The 25,243-nt window shown below is 31.6% G+C and overlaps 2 protein-coding genes across 9 annotated transcripts in view; one reads left to right on the forward strand and one right to left on the reverse strand.

Annotated features, from left to right (window-relative positions):
- The window catches only part of LOC126772319 (kinesin-like protein KIF13B), a 131,632-nt gene extending 110,596 nt beyond the window's left edge, over nt 1–21,036 (reverse strand). For all 7 annotated transcript variants that reach the window (XM_050492682.1, XM_050492664.1, XM_050492638.1 and 4 more), the window contains exons 1-2: nt 20,852–21,036; nt 17,560–17,647 (exon numbers count right to left, since the gene is read on the reverse strand). In XM_050492682.1, the coding sequence (XP_050348639.1) occupies nt 17,560–17,647; nt 20,852–20,906 (143 nt within the window). In that variant the 5' untranslated portion in view covers nt 20,907–21,036. The remainder of the gene's footprint in view (nt 1–17,559; nt 17,648–20,851) is intronic.
- A 602-nt stretch (nt 21,037–21,638) lies between these two features.
- On the forward strand, nt 21,639–24,388 carry LOC126772659 (proteasome inhibitor PI31 subunit). 2 transcript variants are annotated; one of them, XM_050493084.1, is made up of 7 exons: nt 21,639–21,734; nt 21,809–21,986; nt 22,082–22,231; nt 22,401–22,587; nt 23,567–23,657; nt 23,894–24,040; nt 24,178–24,388. In XM_050493084.1, exons 2-7 carry the CDS (start codon nt 21,843–21,845, stop codon nt 24,311–24,313), a joined length of 855 nt encoding a protein of 284 aa, XP_050349041.1. In that variant the 5' UTR covers nt 21,639–21,734; nt 21,809–21,842; the 3' UTR covers nt 24,314–24,388. The 2 variants fall into 2 exon arrangements, with proteins under 2 accessions (XP_050349041.1, XP_050349030.1); XM_050493073.1 differs by having other exon boundaries at nt 21,646–21,734; nt 21,813–21,986.
- The last annotated feature ends 855 nt before the right edge of the window (nt 24,389–25,243 follow it).

Genomic DNA, 25,243 nt, shown 5'->3' on the forward strand with positions numbered 1-25,243 from the left:
ATTACAAACTAGTTCCTTATCTAAAATGTCCATAGACAACGTGCCCATGTTATCTCGCAATACACATATTTCCCTTACTATTCTCTAAATAGTATTGTTGTCAATGCATAAAGTGTGTTCGTGTTTTGGATAGCAGGTAGAGCCGTTAATCCTGCGCCTGATCTCTCCGGCTGTATCGCGTCGTCGTCACAATTATGCCTGACTATTTAGTGAGAGTGCACTTGTGTTTGCGTACACTAGACTCCGATCTTTTTAATTATTGTATATACGTTTAAAATTTAAAGTCCAAAGCTTTTGGCGATTATACCGAGATATACCAAATATATCTTTGTGTATAGATAGATAGTTAAACCCACGATGACGCGCCCCACTGTTTTTTCAAATCGCTACAGTGCAATTGTGCAATGTAAGCTGTAATAGTAGGGCGCGCCTTTCAGATTTTTAAATAACCGACGCGGAACGTCAAAAATTGCACTCAGCGGTTTGGGTGAAAGCGTGGTATACAAGGAATATAATTACTTCATTTCGTGTTTTATTTGCATGTCACGGAACTCTGCCAAATAACTTCTCCTTTACGTTAAAAGCATCATGTAAAAACTTTTATGAAACATATATTTATTATAATTAAACTAAGCAAATCAATATATTACCTTATACGTATCTTAAGGATTTATTGAATAAACTGAATCCTAAGAACCCGGTCATGGTTAAGATAAAATTACTAAAAGGCCGACTTCATCGACAAATATTTGTAATGTTCGATCACAAAAACGATAATGATAAATGATACAAATATTAGTTGAATATTTTGACGTTTCACATAGACAGCCTGGTATCGATAAAACTAACCAAGCTATCGATGATTTCTAGAGGCATTTGAATTGACAATCGTATCTGATAGACCAAAAAAATAATTTCGACGTATGTATTTTAATATGATAACGTATTTTATTATTTTTACTGCGATTGCTAATAACAGTACATTGTTACTTGGTGATAGTGCCTTATGCAAGCCAGCCTTGGGTAGCTACCACAACAGCAATACTTAGTATTATTGTGTTCCGGTTTAAAGGGTGAGTGAGCCAGTGTAACTACAAGAAAACAAGAGACATAACGTCTTAAATGTCATGGTAGCGCATTGGCGATTTAAGGAATTGTTAAACAACCTTACAATGCTAATGTCTATGAGCGGTAGTGACCATTTACCAACAGGTAAGTCCATTTGGCCGCCCGCATACCTATTTTATATAAAAAGTACAAATTATCATGATTTTTGAATTGCAAGTTCCTAAACCACGTTTAAACACGAGAATCATTTAACTTGACCCCTGTCGTGTAAAGGTTAAGTATCAGGTAATGTAAGTTATGCAGTATTCGCTGCAAGTACAACGACCCGACGTGGCTGAACGAAATTACTGCTAGATCGCTACAACGCTGCACTGCGCCAGCTAACGGTAACACTTTAGTTACTAATTAATCATGAATTAAGAAAATGTCTCGAGCGTGAACTGCAACTCTTCGTGATTCTACATATATAATTACACGGATTATTTTATTATTATTTTACGGATTTATGATTGTTTTTTCAAGGTCATTCTTTCATTGTTTTTTTTATTTCGTTTTATATCATGAGATCATATTATAAAAAAACAATGTTCACGAAAATATAAGCTCACTTATTTATTCCGTAACAGCCTGTAAATGTCCCACTGCTGGGCTAAAGGCCTCCTCTCCTCTTTTTGAGGAGATGGTTTGGAGCTTATTCCACGACGCTGCTCCAATACGGGTTGGTAGAATACACATGTGGCGGAATTTCAGTGAAATTAGACACATGCAGGTTTCCTCACGATGTTTTCCTTCACCGTAAAGCACGAGATGAATTATAATCACAAATTAAGCACATGAAAATTCAGTGGTGCTTGCCCGGGTTTGAAGCCACGATCATCGGTTAAGATTCCCGCGTTCTTACCACTGGGCCATCTCGGCACAATTCACAAATTTGGAAATATTCTTCAGACAAAGAAAGTTATTTAGATATAAAATCTATTAATATAGTAGTTACAAGGAAATCGATCAAACCAACTCGCAATATCGCTGCCGGTATAGTTTCGATTTAGTATTATTTAATAATAACGGTTTATGAAGAAAACCCTTCAAAATCTGCCATTTTAACCTGCATGTTTGCTAATGCATATTTGAATTAAACATATAAAATATTGAAATTATTATGTAACAGCGGTAGTTAAGCAAATGGTTGTTGTGATTTCTTATATATATATATATATGATATATATATATTTGGAGCTTATTCCACATAAATCACAACAACCATTTGCTTAACTACCGCTGTTACATAATAATTTCAATATTTTATATGTTTAATTCAAATAAATATATATATAGCCTAGCATATTAACTGAAAAAGAGGCAGTTATTTTAAATCGGACACAATTCAATGTTATTTATTTGTATAAATATTCAAAAGCTTCTTGCTTGCTGAATATTAATTATATTTGTAGTGCTTTAATCTGCTATTAAACGACACTCATATACGACAAGTGACGTGAAACGATGTATTTTCTTTTTTATTTAATAATAATAATTTATTTAATAAATTTATTATTATTATTCAAATTAATTAATTAACTGTTATAAACATCTACGTTCACATTAATCTCTCGAATTATCTCTGTAACATTACGATCATTATGATCGGTTAAAAAGTAAGGACCATACACTAACGCACTACCACAATTAAAAGCATAAAACAAATTTAAAAAAAACGTTAATGTTGTAGCAAATATATGTGAAAAATGACAACTATTGTTTTACAACAAATGTTTTGAAGTTACTGCGGCGTGAGGTCAGGTCAGACCACAAACGCTATAATGTCAAGTGGCTGTCACCTAAATGTATGATACAGGCTAACAAATAAATCTTACAAAAATGAGACTCATACAACGATTCTATGGCGATAGATTCTTGGGTTTTTAGACAATTATTTTGTTTTCAGGAACTAAATATTCAGTTATAAAAAACTGCATATCTATCATATAAAAAAAAACCGCTAGAACGAGTTTATCATATACTATAATAACCGTTACTCTCGGTTGTTTTTACGTACTTATAATTAATTGTTTATTGAATACGAGCATACGACAATCACTTTTATGTAATCCGTATATAACGTGCCAATAACAGGAGGAATACACCTTAGGTATTTTATGGGATTTGCTGTTATGCACTATAATACAAAACGTTCTTGATTAAGTAATACTATATCTTTTGTTTATAATGAGCACTATTCAACTAAACCATATAATTTAATTTAACTTTAAAAGTTTCGAAAATTCTGTGCCATTTAAAACACCATCCTCAAGTCTTAATAAATGCCATAGATTTTTTAGACCTCGACCAATAATAACAGGTCAAGTCAAGGTCAAAGTTTCTTTTTCTGCCATGGAAATCAGGTATAGTATGTTGTTGTAGGAACATCTTGCTTTGCTTTAAATGACAATCATAATCAGCCAAAATAATTAATAATTCAATTAAGCCTAGTGAAGAGTTAATATTTAGCGTAATTAGTAAATTATAATTAATGGTAACAAAAACAATACACTCGTCGAAACAAAGCGACTAATGACCGTTTTGTTTGCCAATTTATGAAACCTTGAAGCCATTGACCGATCAAAATTTTTTTTTGTGTATTTTTTACTTATCAAAAAAAGTATTCTCATTGTGTTACCTGTAATCAATTTTGTCTATTTACAATATAGAGGCTACGTAGTTCACTCAAGGCTAAGAAATATAACGATAGATAATTGTACATGTATAGATAAAAGTATTTTTGTAATATTTGAACGAATCCAGACTAGCCATTAAGTAAAAAAAAAACATAAAATAAAACAGTAATCATGATGGTATTCGCCTTATTTAGTCACTTTATTAACTGACTTACTATTGATCAAAAAAAGGAATTTTAGACAGCAAAAATGTTTTCAATATAACAAATATCTGATGTGAAACTTGCATTTTCTGAGCATCCGTAAAAAGAAACGACATCGCACAACCTGCTATATTGAGGCAGGACCGTCTCTGAGCACTCAACTTGATGAGCACACATCCGCCAGGGTTACCGACAACCGCTACGCATTCTGCTCACACTTTTATACGTGTAATAAAACTACATCCGGAAATGATATTTGATGTAATAATCTTACTAATTTATAAATGCAAATGGTTTGTGTCACAACAAAAAGACTGACCTGTTTTGAAATTAATTTGGCATAGTAGTCAATTATGTAATGAAATGGGACATAACTTGCTTTTTAATATGTTAATTAAATTAAAAACAAATCATTAGTACAATTTAATTTCTTGTTCATATGTACAAAATTTTAAAGTAACTATAATTGATAATGAAATTGTATAAGCTCAAGAATAGTTATCTCTGCGATGGAGATTGATGTGGATGTTTCTCGACAATTGAAGCGAAGTTAAAGAGCACAAAAGAATTTAAACAAAGGAAAGAGGTCTTTAACGACTTCGTATAAATAATTCTGAAACCAAGTCTACGACGGCTGAATGACTAGAGCATTGTTCTAGCAGATGAATGAAAATGAACTGGTGATTGTAATTAAATTGTTGACTGCTATGCTGTATTTTTAAATTATTTATTCATTGCCTGTCTTACTCACCCCTGAACATATTACTTCTTACGATACGGCATAGTTCTTCCCATTACCATTTTCACACCGAGTCCGAATTAAGGAATCCTTCTTGTAAACCTCTAAGCCATCTTTTAATCAAGAGAATGTCTTTTGTTTTTGTTTTTATTTGCAGGTCAAGACTGGTCCTTGTGAAGTCGTGAAGTCGGATTATGAAGATAATATATTGACTACGCCCAGAAATTTTCTGTGTTTGTATTCTGTGCTAGATTAAAAACTCCTTCAAATTTATTTTAATGCGCTATGCATGCAAAAAAATTGTATTATCGTTGTGTATTCATAAATGGAACATTCTACAATTAATGTTTCAAAAATACTTCTATACGAAAAATCTACACTAAAGACCGAAATATAAATGCTTTCTACACGTAACACTTTATAAAATGAAATTAGCTAAAAAGATTTTTCAAAGAAATATTATATAGTTATGTAATAGGAAGTCCACCATAATTTCAAAAATTATCGGTTTCACTAAGTATCATAGGATATAAGCAATCAAAATGTTCACGTATGTAAATGCTGTCTTAATACCGTGGTAATCAGATAGTATTAAATAGTAACTATAATTTGAAATAAATGCTAATTTAAATGTTATGTTTTGCAATTATGCCAATTAACAAAATTCTGAACTAATCGAAAATTTTGCTTTGTAATTCATAAATATCACAAACGTAACAAAATAACTGCTGTTTCATTACGTTGTGTTTAATACGTAAGTTTTTGGCAAAAATTGATGCTATTTCATTCTGAGTTTAAATTTGCCTTGCGCAGACCTCAAACTCCCTATGCCCTGTTTGCGGAGAAAAGTCAAATCTGTTCCGCACAACGGCAACGATTCCTTCCGCACTGATTAAGCGACAGAGGTGTTTGTTTATTATATTACCACTTAATATATTAATTCTAGATACATTTAGCTGTCTCAATGTTAGATATAAAACTCATATTTGTATTATACACTTTTCAATACATCATCACTCGTTTAATCTTATCGATCGAGGCTGACCCATAATTTATCTTTTATCTTTTACCTTATAGCATTATCATGGCTTATATCAACAAACATAGCTGGAATCAATGGAAGCAGTAGTTATTTTACGACAAATACGTTGTACGTGTGAACGATAAATATGTTTTTACCAGATAATTTTAAAATTTAATAATTATTTTTATAAATATAAATTAACAAAAATTTGTAACTGCCAAACAATTTCTAAAGGTCAATCAAAAAAGCTCATCTTCCGTAATATATTATTGACTTGAAAGTCATATTTTAAAGATGATTATTGTATGAGCTCTAATTATTTTAAATGTTTAAGAATTTAGTATGTTTGTCCATGAACCTTGCTCGAACATCCGAATGTATTCTAATATTAATAGTCATAAAAGTCGATGTGTATTAGAATAGGATATACAATAAATTTTCATATAAATTTAAATCAATAACACAAATAGTGGATAATAAAAACCTATCCATGCGACATCGAGTCGCATCAAGTGCATCTATATAATATTTATATATATATAAAGAAAAACTAAACTGTCTCCGGTCGTGGATTGCCGTTCCATCGGATAATGGCCGTGAGGGCATTAACAAAGCACATGTGTTTGCGCACATACTTCTGACACAGATTGACCACCGTGGCCAAAATCAGTCTGGATATCACAGACATATTATATTTGAACATATCTGATAATAATAAGATAAACAGTATCAAAGTAACATTCCCACAACTTCACCTTACAAATGGGCCAGGGACCAGTGAAAACTATGGAAGTGTTTAAGTTGGTAACAGATTGTTTAAACGATAACAACAACAACAATCTGTTACTAACTTGAGATTTTAGACTAGTTTAGTTCTAACAACAATTTAACAAAATCGTTTCAATCGTGCGAATGTTAGTATCGAACATTTTCATACTGATGACGCTATTAATAAAATTACATTTAATGATAAGTCGAAACATTTAGTAAATACGATTTTAAAACATTCAAAGGGCGATCACGTACGCTCTGCTATCTTGTTAGTAAAATTAATTTATGTTACGGTTCCTCAACTTCTCCTCACCTGCAAATATTCACTCCGAATACTTGATTATACACGAGCAGCAATTAGCTATGTTTCAGTAGAAATTACGGACAAACTAAAAATAGATCTGAATCAAACTCCAGTATAGTTTGTGAAACATTTCTATTTAAATAATGATGTACTTTTACATACATACCTACTTTTACCAAAACTAGGCGTTTTGGTAAAAGTAGGTATGTAACCAACAATATACATATATATGATTTACTTTACTCATTTATATTCTACTGGTGGTCCCTACCACTTTGTGCAAGCTCGTCTGGGTAGTTACCACCCGCTGATCAGATATTTACCGCAAAACAGCAATACTTGGTATTGTTGTGTTCCGGTTTGAAGGGTGAGTGAGCCAGTGTAATTACAGACACAAAGGACATAACATCTTAGTTCTCAAGGTTGGTGGCGCAGTGGCGATGTAAGCGATAGTTAATATTTCTTAGATTTCTAATGTATATGGGCGTTGGTGACCACTTACAATAACATCAGGTGGCCCATATGCCAATAAAAAAAATTGTAATAATATTTCAATATCATGATAAATACAATTAAATGTTTTAACATCGCATTTTATTTTAAGAGTATCGAAATTGCGAGACAACGAAAAAATTTTGTTATCATTCATCGCGACTATTACTTGTTATGTAATTATCTGACTTTAAAAATTAGGTAATTTGTATCTATACACATTTATATTTAATTCTGCTGTCATATGTATACATTGTATACATTTTATTTGGAAATAAAATTATTAATAAAATATAGAAGAGAAAAAATACAATTTTATTTGAAAAGCAAACATGCCAGATAGTGTCAGTGAGCCGCACGAAAAGTGACAAGGTGCCGTTGTCACTTTCGTGCTTGTAACGAACTCTGAAAATATTATTTCTACACAAAAATAATAATATGTAGAATATAAAGTCAAGTATTGTGTCAAAACTAGCTTTTAGAAACAGAAAATTTGTCAAAGGCTGTTTTCGGTGACTTTTTAATCGGAGGAGTTTAGAAGAGGAGTAGACTGTACAGATATCAGTTGAATATTTTATTCCCGATCTAAATATTAACTTCAATCGTCTTGAAGACTATTACTATCAATATAGAAGTAAACAGATTAAATAAATTTAATGTGTGTACGTAAAACGTGCACACGAGTGGATTGATTTTATTGAAATACATAACTTCTCGAGTTACGACCATCTCGACTTACGACACTTATAACGAAATAAATCAGTAGGACAGATGACGACGATAATCTAGATAAATATTTACATTTTATGTATACTATTGCAAACATCGAACGCGAAGCCGCGTAATAATATTCTATTGTCGCTAGTTATTTATAAATGTTATAATTTACTTATTATAATATGTAGTTAGATAAGAATTAAAAATAAAAGTTAAGTTGTATATCCATAATAGACTTTATATTTATTCTACTTTTTTTTTATTTCGACTAAGTTAAAACGTATAAAGTTAGAAAGGGAACCCCATCGTAAATCGAAATATAACTGTACATTTTGGTCAGTTTATTTAATGTACTTTTTAAGGTCCTGATAAAAATCCAAGGAGATAATTATCAGAAGTGTATCCAAAACCAAAAGCGCAAGATAATAATGCTACAAGGATAATTTAAACAAGTCATTTTTATAATTATAGTTACTCAACACTTCAGGATGAGCGAAATGAGCGTTAATCGGCGAGAAATTATATAAAACAATAATAATTATACCTTCTACTTGAGAAAAAAATGTTCTTACTTGTGATAAAAATTAGGTTATTCATTTTTTATTGATATAAGAAACATTATCGGCATATTCACAAAATAAACAATAAATTACGACGACAGTATGCTAGTATATTGTGATACGTCATTATAGTCATACAGCAATACAATTGAATGACACTACACTTATAAAATAAAATAAACGATACAACTATAATGCTTACATTACACTCAACTAATTACGGTAAAAAATACACCAAAAAAATAATTAATACTGCTGCTTATTCAGTGCTTTCATTAAAATTTTCTTAATGGTAAAACCTCAATGATTATGGCTGAGAATGTCTATGTCATGGGAGTTGTTATCATTAAAGACTCCAACAATTAATATTAAATCTACGTTAATTAATTCCACGATCAATATAACAATCCGTCATTCGAAGTACTTTTAGTTCATTGTAGTGATTAAAACAAATTAAAAATAAGAACCATATTTCAGATTGACAAAGCATTACCGTATTCTTATACGATATACAATTATTTTAAATGTTGGTTACGATCTGAATCCCACGACGAACCGTTAGGAAAAGGTCGAATCGGACACTGCACACCCACGTTTCACACAAATAGATGACTTAAACAAGACATTATTGCGCTGTTTCTGAGTAAAATGCGTTTACGAGCAACAAAGACATTATCCATTCAAACTTAAGTTTAATTAACCGGCCAATGTGTTAACCCGTTATCAGTTCCATAATGATATTTGACGTTTCATTTTGTAACAAAGTATATAAACTTGACAACGAATCATACAACATCAAAGAGTTACGTGTTATTTGCACAGATTTTCAGTAAATGAACACCGGGTTATTTCCCCAATATAAGGCAGTTTGAAGCATATACATATATGTGTTTTAGTAGCAAAAATAATGCGTCATTGTTATAAAAAGTCACAATCTGTTATTATCAAATAAGACTGATTTCATGACAATCGTATTTTACGTAATTAGCATAATCAAATTTTTTACCAAACCATCTAGAAATTTCAAAAGCAATTTTGATAAAGTCAGCTATATTAGTTCGTTCATCTACACCCTCTCAGAGGAGATGAAATCATTCGGTTTATATCCGGCAGCGGCTTACAACGAATATCTTGGATATAATGGACCTGCCAGAATCGACGAATACTCGCGATGAAACATAACTCTGGATAATTTATCCTTAGATAAGAATCATACTGTATTTTTTTCTTAAAATACGCGATATTTTTTACTTAATGACGCCAAAACTGCTTACGCAACTTTAACGGCAATTTGTGAATTATGTCCTCTAATAATATAAGTATAAATATAATCTTTCTCAAATAATTTAAAAGTCTGTCTATATGTACGTGATTCATATAGTAATTAAATTTATAAATGTATATATTTAACATATCATATTTATATTTATCGTGATATGATGCATTACGAGCTAGTGAAAAGAATGCAGTCACGTTATCAAATATTCAATCCAGATAAGGAATAAAATCAATATTAACGTTTGATTATACACTTTTGAGATGGCCCTGTGGTAAGAACGCGTGAATCTTAACCGATGATCGTTGGTTCAAACCCGGGCAAGCACCACTGAATTTTCATGTGCTTAATTTGTGATTATAATTCATCTCGTGCTTTACGGTGAAGGAAAACATCGTGAGGAAACCTGCATGTGTCTAATTTCACTGAAGTTCTGCCACATGTGAATTCTACCAACCCGCATTGGAGCAGCGTGGTGGAATAAGCTCCAAACCTTCTCCTCAAAAAGAGGAGAGGAGGCCTTTAGCCCAGCAGTGGGACATTCACAGGCTGATACGGTTACGGTATACACTTTTTAATTAGCTATACTAGTAATGAAATACTGTATATCACAATTATATCTAACAAATACCAGTAGCGTAATTATTACACAACTATAAAAAATAGGGGTTTGAAATTTCAATACTCTATGCTGCTCATTAGTATGCATTTAAGGTTATACTTTTTTTTATGTAATTTTTGGTAAACAAACAGTACAATTACACATAAATAATAAATAACTATAAAATAACACTTAAACCAATCAAGTTTCCACTGATATCTAATACAAAAAAAAAGCAGAAAGTAAAAAGTAAATTTATATAATAGCGAATACGCAAGTCATGTTTGATTTCTATAGCAAAATACTTAATTTAGCTTAATTAGTTAGGTAGCTTCACTCGGAACTGAGTCCATTCATGGCCACTCTCAAAAGAGACTACCCAGCTTAGCAGCACATTGGCCACTTTGCAATCGAATGGAAAGATCAAGACCAAGCTTTACGTAGTTTCCGACTTACGGGAGTGTTAACACTGCAAATTTTGAGGCTGCTTTAAAACCAATCCAATCCGGATATTGAATCCAGGAACTCTGGATATATCTGGATAGCTATATATGCTTGCTACTAAACCAACGAAGCAGTTAGATATACTCTTTAACATTAGCAATAACTATCTTGCAAAGATTCTCTTTTCAAACACATATATTCACTATTCAAACAAAAACAGTTTTATTTCAAGGCGATTTCAACAGATTCCTTTAAATAAATATTAAAAATACAGTCAAGGTCTTTATGAATTATAATTGTGACAATAAATAAATTCAAACACTTCGCGATTGCGGAATTGGACACTCGTTATACACAATTTAAAGCAATTGAGAATCGCTAAAAAATGTCTGCAAATGTAACAAAATCTTTATCTATCATCTTATCTTATCTAAATAAAAGTTTTAATTAAAAAATACTTTTTAGATGCTTCAAAAAGTGCACAAACTATGAATTAGTTGTGTTTTATTATATTACATTTTTATGTATCCCTATGCATTCCCTACAGTGGCACTCATGTGATTGCAATACGAGATAACGGTCTCTCTAATTATAAGAACCAAAATTAGGAATAAAACAATTCAACAAAGCGACGTATCATAAAAATCAAGTACTAACATTTCGATTTCGAGTAAAATCCTACACTAACAAATAATATATCTGTGAAGTTAAAGAATTTCAACGACGATGTTGATCGATAACGTCAGAAAACAAAAAAAACGAATATCTATAAAGGCACATTTGAGTCAATTAATAGGACACGGACATCCTTTTCAATTGCCCGACACGTGATTCCTGACGACTTTGACTTACAACTTTTCGTCGTTAATTTCATTAATTCCGTTGGCATCGCCGAGGCAAATTCGCTTTACTTCAATAAAAGTCAGAAGTCGAACTTCCGAACAAATAAACCAGATAAAATAGGGTAATGCCATTCCATCGTTCGCGTCGTTTGGCCCTCGAAGTTTTATCGTCTTCTCTTGTTTTAATAACAAAACGGTTTTTTTAACAAATAATGATTTTAAAAATAGTCTATTAGAAGGTCTTGGTCGTTTTGTGGTTTTTTAAACAAATTTCTCGCTGTTTTCCTTTTACAGACATATTATCTTCACGTATTTCACACATATTGTGTGGGTAACTGAATTTTAAACCTTCCTTTCAACCGATTGAGTTGAAATCTTTGGTGCCGACAGTACAGTCCTCAAACAAATTTACTTTTAAAAGCCTTTTTTTGTAACTTAAAATTTATAAACTACAATACTTACATTTGGTCTAAAGTCATCGACAATTTTATCTCAAGACACATTACGTCTTACCGAGGAGAGCTGGACACATGAGCCGAGATGGCCCAGTGGTAAGAATGCGTGAATCTTAACCGATGATCGTGGGTTCAAACCCGGGCAAGCACCACTGAATTTTTATGTGCTTAATTGGTGATCATAATTAATCTCGTGCTTGACGGTGAAGGAAAACATCGTGAGGAAACCTGCATGTGTCTAATAACTCATCAGGTATTCTACCGCAAAACAGCAATACTTGATATTGTTGTGTTCCGGTTTGAAGGGCGAGTGAGCCAGTGTAATTACAGGCACAAGGGACATAAAATCTTAGTTCCCAAGGTTGGTGGCGCATTGGCTATAAGCGATGGTTGACATTTCTTACAATGCCAATGTCTAAGGGCGTTTGGTGACCACTTACTATCAGGTGGCCCATATGCTCGTCCACCTTCCTATTCTATAAAAAAAAAAAAAAAAATTACTGAAATTCTGGGGCGCCCTCCAGCCAGGTGGACCGACGACCTTAAGAAGGTGGCGGGCACCAACTGGATGCGGAAGGCGGAGGACAGGGAGCTTTGGCGCACCTTGGGAGAGGCCTATGTTCAGCAGTGGACAACGATTGGCTGTTGATTGATTTGATTGATTTGAAATTCTGCTACATGTGTATTCCACCAACCCGCATTGGAGCAGCGTGATGGAATAAGCTCGAAACCTTCTCCTCAAAAAGAGGAGAGAAGGCCTTTAGCCCAGCAGTGGGACATTCACAGACAGTTACGGTATTACCTACATTTTTAAAAGTAAACTCTTGAAGTACATAAAATTTTCACTTGAAATGAGATTTTCCTTATAACTTTGACAAAGAAATATTTTACAACTAGGCGTTGCCTACACCAAGGAAAGTAATTTATTACGCGACACCGCAGCGCGGCGGAGCGGCGGAATACGGAATATTTAGAGTGAACAAACTTCGCCGTACCACCGCAATAAGACCGCAGGTTATTCAAACATTTAAAAATAATACCAGAAACTCTGATCTTAGAATATCCATTGGATTTTGAAAGTGTGATAATATTTTAATTTTGACATAGTCACATAGCTTAATATAGATATATTATTATAAAAGGCACGTTTATTTTAATACATTTATAAATCTTCAAATTCCACTCATTTATTCTAAATGTTCTCGGTGTGTTCATTATTTTATCTAGACATTATTTAGATCTATAAATCTCTTGACGTGTGTGGTTTAGTAAACATATATATATTAATTATCATTTTATGATTAAAAATAATTAAATTAACGGTATTTCTAAAAGTAGTATGAAATATTTCAAATGACTACACAATTTTTGTAGTTTCCTAAAATAAAGTAATATTTAAACAAAATAAAAATTTGAATTTTACAATATGATTTACTTCGTGTCAGTATGAAATTATCTGGATTAAAAATATTTTTTCTTTTACGCCACACGCGACATTTCATGAAATTTTATTTCAGTCTGATTATCATAAGATAAAAATGTATGATATTAATTAAAAATAAACTTATAAAATAACAAAACAACGTGTACTAATGATACCAGATAACTTGGAATTCGTTTAGTGAGACATTTAGACCAGTATCTATTACAAAACGATTTACGCAACACGGTTTAAATTGCAGATCGCCTTTCTCTGAATAAATTGCAAGAACATCCATTTTCTATTACTATAGAATCTTAAGTACATACTATACCAAAGTGATATATGTATAAATATATGTAAAACTGTAATAATAATAAAAAAATATTTAAGTATGTAATTTAAGAAACTTCTTTGGGGCTTTGTAAGTAAATTTTCTCTCTCGTCTCGCGCGTAGACTTGACGAGTTTCAGCCCCCGGAACAGGCCGGATTTCGAAGAGGGTATGGAACCATAGACCACATTTACACAGTACGGCAGATTATACGAAGACCGAAGAGTATAATCAGCCCCTGTGCTTAGCATTTGTGGACTATGAGAAGGCTTTTGACTCTATTGAGGCCTGGTCTGTTCTGGAGTCCTTACAACGGTGCCAAATCGATTGGCGATACATCCAAGTGCTGAAAGGCCTGCATGACGCTGCTGTTATGACCGTCAAAGTACAGAATCAGCAGTCTGACCCTATCCTCTTGCATCGAGGAGTGAGACAAGGGGATGTCATTTCACCGAAATTGTTCACTAATGCATTAGAGGATATGTTCAAGACGCTGCACTGGGAAGGGCATAAACGGCGAATACCTGTCGCACTTGAGATTTGCAGATATCGTAATCGTGGCAGAAACCGTGCAGGACATGCAATATATGCTGAGCAGCCTGGTTGATTCTTCTGCTCGAATTGGTCTCCGGATGAACTTGGAGAAAACCAAGATAATGTTCAATGAACACTTCAGTCCGGAACCAACAGCTCTTCAGGAGTATGTGTACCTTGGGCAAACTTTGCAGTTGGGTCGAAACAACTTCGTGGGGGGAGCACGAAGAAGAGTACAGCTGGGCTGGGCAGCGTATAGAAAACTCGGTCAAGTCTTTTCGTCACGAATACCGCAATGCTTGAAGACAAAAGTCTTCAACGAGTGCGTCTTACCGGTTATGACCTACGGAGCCGAGACGTGGACACTGACAGTGCGTTTGGTCCACCATTTTAAGGTCGCTCAGCGAGCTATGGAGAGGGCTATGCTCGGAGTTTCTTTGAAGGATCGAATCCCAAATGTGGTGATCCGACAGAGAACCAAGGTTATCGACATAGCCCAAAGGATTAGTAAGCTGAAGTGGCAGTGGGCTAGACACATATGTCGCAGAACCGACGACCGTTGGAGTAGACGCGTTCTGAAGTGGAGACCACGCCTTGGCAAACGTAGCGTAGGACGCCCTCCAGCTAGGTGGAGTGACGATATAGGCAAGGTGGCTGGCAGCGGTTGGAGATTAAGAGCTGAAAATCGAGCTCAGTGACGTGCCATTGGAAAGACCTATGTCCAGCAGTGGACGCGAGAAGGGTGATGATGATGATGATGAAGTAAATTTTCGTGATCACAGTAAGCATTAAAAAAAAAGTAATGAACACGACAACGTTTTACTTATGTTACGTTCACTGTGTTACACGCAGTACAGTACAGTACAGTAACAGCCTGTGAATGTCCCACTGCTGGGCTAAGGCCTCCTCTCCATTTTTTGGAGGAGAAGGTTTGGACTTTATTTCACCACGCTGCTTTCCTTCACCTTCACGATGTTTTCCTTCACCGTCAAGCGCGAGATGAATTATAAACACAAATAAGTAAATGAAAATTCAGTGAATCTTGCCCGGGTTTGAATCTACGATCATCGGTTAAGATTCACGCATTCGTACCACTGGACCATCTCGACTGTAGTGTTACATGCGCTTTATTTATTTCTTCGTTGCTTTGAGTGCGTCATTAAATTGTAATATTCGTATACATTATTCGGAATGTTTTATATTTCGGTAAACTGTACCTCATAATACATGCGCACGCGTCGCTTGCGTAAAACGGCGTGGCAATCAGAGCGTCTCGGCTATCTGGATGATTTTGAACACTGTTTTACGAAGAATATTTAATTTCGTTAGCCTTGCAAAAAGATAATATTAAAATATATTTTTATAAATAGAAACCGTAACTAATACCATGTTTATTATGTTTATACATTAACTATAAGATTCAAATTTATTCGAAATTACTTTATATATAAAAGCGTTATCATGTAATGATGATTGAATTGGCCGAAAGCGAAGGTTTGAGTTAACTATAGCACACTATAGCGATAAATATCGAAGTAAAAATGACAGCAAACATTATTTTAAAAACATCTATTAAAATACATACGAACCTCATTTTGGACCAAATTATTCCAATATTGTAAATTTTAATGATGTCATTAAGGGATTTAACATGTCAGCGCCTTGTCAAGGCAAGGATTATTCAAACATTACCAAAATCTGTAAGCAAAACCGTCATACTATATGGTATAAATATAAAAATCGAAATATTCTAGTTAGGCCATATCAGCCTTGTCGTGTTGCATATCGTCTCTTCCTCTGTTCTTTATTTACTGTATATTTTTAACTGGGACAAGGATTCAATGAGATCAGCTACATAATTGATTACAAACTGCATAATCGCAGATTAATTGTTTTGAGCTAGATACATATTATAGTTGCACGTGCGCTTTCTATACTTTCTAGAATTAAAACATTATAATACTTATAATCAACAGTCTGAAATCCACAAAGCAACAAAGCATTCCATAGGTCATATGTTTAATTTAATTTGGAGACGCAATATAGCAACGTAGTAATATCTATAGAGGAAAATCTATATATACATATATATATTTATTATTTATATAGTCTTCTGAAATCTTAGATATAAATTTGAAATTACAAATATCAATGTCTTTTTTTTTATCAGCATATTTTCAGAAAAGGTCCTATTTGGTTTTTTTTAACTTGAATTCTTATTTAACTCCTAATATTTTTGACGAGACTTAAAAATTTTTGAGCTTTTCAGAAGTTATATAAAAAAACGAAAGAAAAAAAGAAAACAAAACGCGACATTTTTTTTATTTTTTTGCATTGATTTTTTTCATTTCAAAAATATAACTCTCGTTTAAAAATAATAATATTAGGCATTGAATATAATGCATATAAATAAAATATAAAGCCGTTTAAAAAAATTATAGACAAATATTCATTTAAAATCTCAAGTTTCAAATCGATGCAAGGGTTGTATTACTTATTGATATAAATGCGATAACAACAAAAAAAATTAACAACGTACTAGGATCAGATCGCGATATTGTCGTATATTTAATTCTATATCTACTAGTCCCGTTTCAAAATACGTAAATACATATACATTTTTAAATGTATCTTTAAGAGGACTCTCTTGTTGTACAAACGTACTTAAATAGTACGAACATATACGTACATATTTTGTCAACTCAGATAAATCATAGAAACGATTCCAAAATCCAAAATTGTTTAGTTTATTTACACGTGTAGATAAGAAACCTACTTAATTAAATTTAAACTAGAAGAATTATACATTATATTTTCTTCAACAAACAATTTTGGTAAGCAATTGTTTATGTCCATGATATTTATTATAAATTCGCCTGCAGACTCAGGGAGTTGGAAGTTACAACTGAGTTGAAAAATAATTCGAGTAAAATAAAAACATTAGTTCAATGATAAAACCAAAATAAAATACTTCACAAAAGTTTAAAATTTTCAAAACTTCTATGTTCCTTCCAATTAAAAAGACAAAGAAAAGTTAATTTGAAATTCAACTGGATAATTGTAATTGTTCAACTATCTGTATTCTGTAGAACAAAACATACCTTTCTTTGTCGTGAGTCGACTGCGGATACTGTAGGACAGTCTGCTGTCCTTCCATTTCCACCACACATTGTGTCCCTAATTCGAGTTCTGAAACAAATTAATTGTTCTTTGTTACAAGGTTTTAGACGTTATAAAAAAAGAGTGCAATACAATTATTATTATTTTTAATAGTAGGTAATTTTATAGGAAATTTATTTGTTTACGATTTTTTGGAGATAAATCGTTACTAGCAGGGCCGTCTTTAACCTATTGGAGGCCTTGGGCACATTCGGATAATGGGGGGCCCCATTGAATTTGGGCCATTGGGGCGACATTGAAATATATTTTTCAGTAATAAATATCGGTTATCGTTTGGTGGTTTGGTATGACACTATAGCGATAAATATTGAAGTAAAAATGACAGCAAACATTATTTAAAAACATCTATTAAATTCATACGATCCTCATTTTGGACCAAATTATTCCAATATTGTAAATTTTATTGATGTCATTAAGGGATTAAACATGTCAGTGCCTTGTCAAGGCAAGGATTATTCAAACATTACCAAAATCTGTAAGCAAAACCGTCATACTATATGGTATAAATATAAAAATCGAAATATTCTACCCTATCCCTGGGCTCGTGCCCAGAGCGCCCAGTGAGAAGGAGAGGCTAGTATTACCTGGTTACTAGTATTTATCTCGATATTATATACGTCGATGTCGCCCTGAATTGTCTGTTCGTTTTCCAAAGTATAAATGCGAATACTGGTGTCAATTTAATTTCAATACATATCTGTTATCGATTCAATCTAAAAAATCATCCAAATAAAACACGATAAAAATATAAAAGACAATCTATAAAGATAAATAAAATTCCAATTTAAACTTATCTTCAAAACGAATACTAAAACATATGCTATAAAGAGATTACGCTTAATGTGTGGAGTTGAGCCACTTCCATTTCGAAGGTTTTAGGGCATAATCCTTTAATACAGCTTTATGTATAGAGTATGTATTTATAAAGTTTATAGTATCAAAATACACCTAAAACTAACTGAAACTAAACTGGGAGACCATGTGATAATAGACATAACAGGTTTGCGTCTTGTTTCGTGACATTTGGGTATGACATATTATTAACGCTAACTCGCTATTCGCACAAACTTTGAGAACATCGATGATGTAATGCGGAAGAGTGTATAACATAACTCAGACAATTGTACAATTTTATTTGTCTCTTTAATCATTTATTGTATCCTATATATTTATGTTTTGTAATGAATGTCATCTAAATAGAGAAATATTAATAAAGGGTTTCAATGTATGGTATACGTGTAACTGAATCGAATAAAAAATCAAGTATAGCACAGACGAAGTAGATTACGTGCATCTATTTAAAAAAAACTTTCGAATATCCTGTGTCACTTCATAAAATATAATCAATGAACTATGAACTATTTATATACAGTATATTGCCGAGAATATAAATTTGTTTAGGTCGCAAAGACTTTCAATGTTTTGACAAATTTCAAATTTGAAAATGATGTAGTTATGCTTTGTAAAGTGTATATTTAAAAAAAGAAGAAACTTCGATTCCGGCGCCTTGTTCTCCTTTTTTGCGTAGTTATTAAGTAAAAAAAAATATACCATAATAATCAACAGTACAAACAATATTATCTTTGGTATTAAGGTAACGCCTTTATTAAACAAAGCAATTTTAAACAGTGTCCGTGTGATTATCAATCACGCCGTCATGTCGGTCGGATAACGTAAGACAAACAAACAAACAAACTTATGATCACAACTACTTCGCGATTTGTATGATGACTCAACGGAGATCGGCGCGACGTGTCCGCACCGATTTTTTCAAATCCGGTTTTAGCTGTACTAGACTATTGTGCTGGTTTCGACAAATGGTTAAGTAACGGAATGTTATTCTTTTATTTAGATCTCATTGGCAATATAAAAAATCATCTTAAATGTACAATTCTTGACAATAATAATATATTCTTCAATTTGTCTTCTAAATCATAGTAAATACAACTTTTATCATTATTTAAAATTAAATATATTTTCTATTGTGAAATGAGATGTTGTTAGGTTCACGATTGAACCAATACAAAAAAAATAGTTTGAAGATAAAATTATAAATAATAATGATGTCTTTCTCTAACATCAAAATACACTATTAGATAAATCAACATCCATCAGTTCGCTTTTATGGCATTGCAAAACAAAAATCCAAACCTCTTACTAATTCCTCTAAACAAAGTTATTTTTTTTTACTTTAAGATTTATTTCAGGTTATTACAGAAACTCCTTACTACCTAAAAGTACAAGTCCACTTCACTTATCATTTTATTGATTTTATAAGAATAATATATGTACATGTATGAAAGTATAAATAATAATCTTGTGTGTGATAAGGAAAATTATCAATGGTATAATATCACATTAATTAATGCCAAATGTCTGTGCTATTGTTAAGTAAAATGTATTTATTTCAAGTGACATGAAAGTTACAGATGAAAGTTTTATTAAATTATATTATTCTGATATCACAAATTATAATATTTATGTTGAAATATTTTCTTAACATTTTTTAATAATTGTTGTTTTACTATTCTTATGAATAATGTTTATTAGAAATGAATTTATTTCTTATATTGATATTATTTATAACAAGTGCCACCTTGTATAACATTTAAATATAATTTATCCCACCTGCTAGGTATTCACATTATTAAACAAGATCATACATATTTTGTAACTTTTTTTCGGAGTATGATTCTAGTTTTAATGACTCAAATATGCAAATATCATTTCATAATAACAAAAGAAAAAACATTTTTAATGTTAATTTTAAAAAGAGGTATCTTATTTATGTAATGTAACTGTTACATAAAATAGATGAGTGATTTATTATTATTACTATAAATATTAATCAATGATTTTCTTTTTGAAATTAGTCCTGTTAATAATATGCATCTTTATTGCATTGTTTTCAATAATTACAATGTTAGGAATGTTTTCTATTAGTACTACGATGTTATCTATTCGGATTGATTGCTCTGTATAAATCCATATTATATGAATACAGAGTATTCTTCATTCATATTTTTAATATATCGTAAATCGCAACGAGAGTTGTAAATATTATAATGAAAAAAAACGTATCGTCGTAGTATTGGACTAAATAAATAATCACATTATCTGCTGCCCATTCGGTACGCAGATAAACTGAAGCACACGCAGTCACCTGTACGATTGCAAATTTCTTTATTTATTACCAGTATAAAACCAGCTTACCTCGCCTGTTAAAGGGACGAACCCGAACAGCTACTTTAATCTTATCCGAGGCCATTTTCGCACAAATTACACAAATATATTTAAAACACAACACTTTCCACAATTAAGTATAATAAATTATTGCACATATTCACCCATATTCTAAAACAACAAAATTCATTATTTCACGTTATATTCACGACGTTTCCAAGATGACACTGCCCGCCATATTGTTTTTACACTAGCATAGTGTTTGACTAAATCGCAAAAACTAAAAACCGAACCAATCCGAAAATGTTTCGATTCAAACTATATTTAACACAAAAGTGTATTGGAAAAAAATATTAGTTATAGAATTAAAAATAAAACAACAGTGACATTATAGATATAATATTATAGATAATAATAATGTTTTTTTAATATCGTTAATAGAAATAAATACTTCAAGTATGATATTGGCAATGTTATGTAAAATTTATTTTATAATTATATAATATTTTATAATTACTCATTACAAAAAGTATTTTAGTCAATTTTATTTGCACATATATATTTGTTTTAAGTAGAACTTAAACTCTTCAACTGGTGTTTTTTTTAATATACTAATTTGTAATTTTTAAAATTAATTTGAAATACTAATGCATGTAAGGTTAAGAATAATACGTATAATTAGGAATTAGACAATATTTTTGTAGTATTTGCTAAAACATTAATGTTATTTATATTTGAATACTCAGTTTTCTATAGTATGTACGTCAATGTCATAAGTCAGTGACTTAACATTTTATGACTTTTGTGATTGTCAATCATCTGTCATGAATAAAAACACTAGTTTTCAATTTTCTTTGTATTTTATGTAAATAAAAAAAAATATAATTACTATTTATAAACACTGCATCAGGAGGTAAAATTATTTACTTAAAATTAGATGAAGTATTATATTTTTTAATTTAACATGCATTACAAACTTATTTACAGACAGTTGGTAGAATCAAGTTAAGGAATTTTAAATATGGCTTCAGATCCATTATTTGGATGGGATTTAACTTTTAAGACAGTTGAAAAAGATATTAAAAGAAAATCTGATATAATAGTCGCTTTTATTCATTGGAACTTAATGAAAAGGGGTTTTCGGAGTATTGGAATTGGTGATGAGGTATGAACATCAGTTACATTTAAAAAATAATTTAAAAACTATTTGCTTAATAATAATAATTTCAAATATGTAGTGATATTTTTTTTATTTTATAGCGAAAACTGTCAGGGAATGAAGAAAAAAGTGAACTACTGCCAACAGGTTGGAATGATAGGGAAAACTACACACTGCGGTATCTTTTCGAAGAGAAACTGTATATTTTGCATGGTTTAAATACTGATGGAAATCTTATTGTAAATCTGATGGTAACTAAATTTAAAATATTATAGATATGTCTTGTAGGTAAATTAAAACAATTCCTTATAATGTTTCATATGTGCTATTCTTTTAACTTCTATAAATAATATATACCACATATCAGAAAAAAACTATTACTTAACTATAGGTTCCAATTCAAATATTTTCATTTTACAGAGGTCAGAAGACTTGGCTGTATCCAATATAGCAACAAATATAGAAGACACAGTGAAGGAAACCAGTGGTTCAATTGACAAAATTCTACCGAACCACAAAGACCTCATGCATAACATCAAGAGAGACTTAATTGATTCAATTACTGACAGACTAACAACTTCAGCACAAACTCAAACAGTTGGTAGAGGTATTAAAATCTTAATTTATTTATAATTACTATATAAATAAAGTTTTAATGATTTCTAATTTATTTAAAAAATTACTTAACATTTGGTGTTATTAATAGCATAATTATCAACAATAAAATATCTACTTATATTAAGGAATGCAGCAAAAATTTACATTTAGAACCAATGGTATATGATGATTTTGCAATTTTTGTCATAAGGCAAAAAAGGCTCTAAAAGTGTACCTATCGAGTGTCCAGTGACTATTTCACAATCAACTTACAACACTGATGTTCAGTTAGTGAAATTATCAATAACCCATTGATCTAAATGTCAATATGTCCAGTAAATATTTTAATTAAATATTTTATCATAAAAAAACTGAGGCTGTTGAAAAGATTTTGTGTTTCACTATTATTTCTTTTTTTTTTTTATAGAATAGGAAGGCGGTCGAGCATATGGGCCACCTGATCGTAAGTGGTCACCAAATGCCCTTAGACATTGGCATTGTAAGAAATGTCAACCATCGCTTACATAACCAATGCGCCACCAACCTTGGGAACTAAGATTTTATGTCCCTTATGCCTGTAATTCCACTGGCTCACTCACCCTTCAAACAGGAACACAACAATATCAAGTATTGCTGTTTTGCGGTAGAATATCTGATGAGTAGGTGGTACCTACCCAGATGAGCTTGCACAAAGCCCTACCAACAGTTTATTTTTAATTAATTTAAGTTAATTAAAATTAGTGATAGTATTACATTACAAGCTAGATAATAATTTAGTTACAATTTTTAATGTTAACTAAAATTTTAAATAAACTTTCCTCTAATATATTAGTTATAATTTTTTTGAGAATAATTGCATTTTTTGAAATGCAAAAACATATTTTAATACAAAATTTGAACAAAATCATTAGAAGTGTTTCATGAATTGCTTATATATTTAGGATAAGTCATATATGAGCTTTGAACAAAAATGATTTGTTTTATTGCAGATAATTCACGTTGTAATAACAATAGGGATAATCCAGTTAGAATTCCACCACAGCCTCGGCCTCAACCTGTTCCAGAAAATTCCAACTTGTGGTAAAGAAATTTTATTATTCAACATTCCTAATGTTTTTATAAACAGAAACTATGGTTTTATTTATGAATTGTACATCTTAAACTTTACTTGGGCTTTAACAAACTATGTAGAAGTATAAAAAATATGATTTGAATCAAATATATGTGTTGTTAATTGAATTGAAGTTAAAATAAATAAAAAATATATGATGACATGAATTTAAAGAACAACTTTATAAATGTTATATTATTTTTAGGGAGTCACCTCCATCAAATTTAAGGGATATTGGACGTTCTGATCTAGATCCATTTGCAGCACCTGGTGGTGGAATGCTCTTTAACCCATTTGGTCCAGGCAGAGATCTTGAAAACCCAGGTCTCGGCATTCCTGGTGGACTACCAAGGTTGGTTTATGTTGTGTGTTGTACATGTACATAACAAATTATAAATAATAATAGATTATAAACGTTGTTTTTCTTATCATTAAACTTTAAAAATGAATATTAGCTAATAATTTATATCATGGTATTTAATATTTTAGGGGTGCGGTACCTCCTGGAGCTCGTTTCGATCCATTTGGCCCTCCAGGATTTGGACCCCTGCCTGGTCGACGACAACCACCACCGGATGCAGACCACCTCCCTCCCCCTGGTTTTAACGATAACATGTTCTTGTAATCCTCAAACTTCTGTATCTATATGTATTTATCAATAAATGATAATATATCTATCAATAAAATTATGGTATTACAATCTGTTTTTTTAAGCATTAATGGTATTGTACTATTTGCGCTACACTCAATTGACTTATTAGGACTTTGGTATTACGCTTAGAGAGGTTGAGCAATTGTAACTCGAAATTAGCAAAACGTATTATTATAAAGGTTTACGTTAGCTCGTCTGTTGCTTAATAAAAGGTTATCAAAAATATATATGAAGCTTTCGTCAAGGTGCCGCCAGCTGGAATTAAGGGATTACCAGCTGGCACTAACTTACACCATTATATAATCCTGTATACAGGGTTACAGGGTAATATGTCACGATCCTTTTAAAGGGTTATAGTTCAGGACAATAGCTATCAAATGACCCCCAAAATGCTTATGCAAAAGTGTATCGTTTTCGAGTTATTAATTTTTTAATATTTTTTTTATTTAAAGGATGTTTAAGATTCTAAAATTCAATAAAAAAAAAATCAACGTATTTTCCCTATTTTTTTTTGTATTTCTTGCAAGGGTACATCCTAGTTAATAATAACCAGTTCTAAAACAAAAACAATCTTCAAGCATTTTTAAATTACAGATCCAAAACTGTACAACTTTTCGATTTTTAATTTTGATTCTTTAAGTTACTCGCAATTTTTTTGTAAAAATCACTATGGCTCTTATCGTGCGGATCATTTTAAAAACATCTGCGTTTCCTTAGCTATCCATCGGTACATAAAAAGTACAGTAACAATCATAAACTCAGGAGAAAATTAGATAACAAAGAGACCAGGTAGGAAATTCTAAGAAATGCTATTGTTAAGAAATTAAATCTGGATCAAAGACAAAAGGACCTCAATGCAAAGTAGTTAAAGATTATTTTTAATAGGGGTAATAGGTAAAAAAG

This window comes from Nymphalis io, chromosome 1 (genome assembly GCF_905147045.1).
Source record: "Nymphalis io chromosome 1, ilAglIoxx1.1, whole genome shotgun sequence".
In the NCBI taxonomy this organism is placed as follows: domain Eukaryota; kingdom Metazoa; phylum Arthropoda; class Insecta; order Lepidoptera; family Nymphalidae; genus Nymphalis; species Nymphalis io.

What these genes read in the sequence shown, in the direction of transcription:
- LOC126772659 (XM_050493084.1), top strand. Translation starts at nt 21,843, where the DNA reads ATGGCTTCAGATCCATTATTTGGATGGGATTTAACTTTTAAGACAGTT. An exon ending in GTATTGGAATTGGTGATGAG is followed by an intron (nt 21,987 to 22,081) that starts GTATGAACATCA and finishes TTTATTTTATAG; the next exon opens with CGAAAACTGTCAGGGAATGA. An exon ending in ATTCCTGGTGGACTACCAAG is followed by an intron (nt 24,041 to 24,177) that starts GTTGGTTTATGT and finishes TTAATATTTTAG; the next exon opens with GGGTGCGGTACCTCCTGGAG.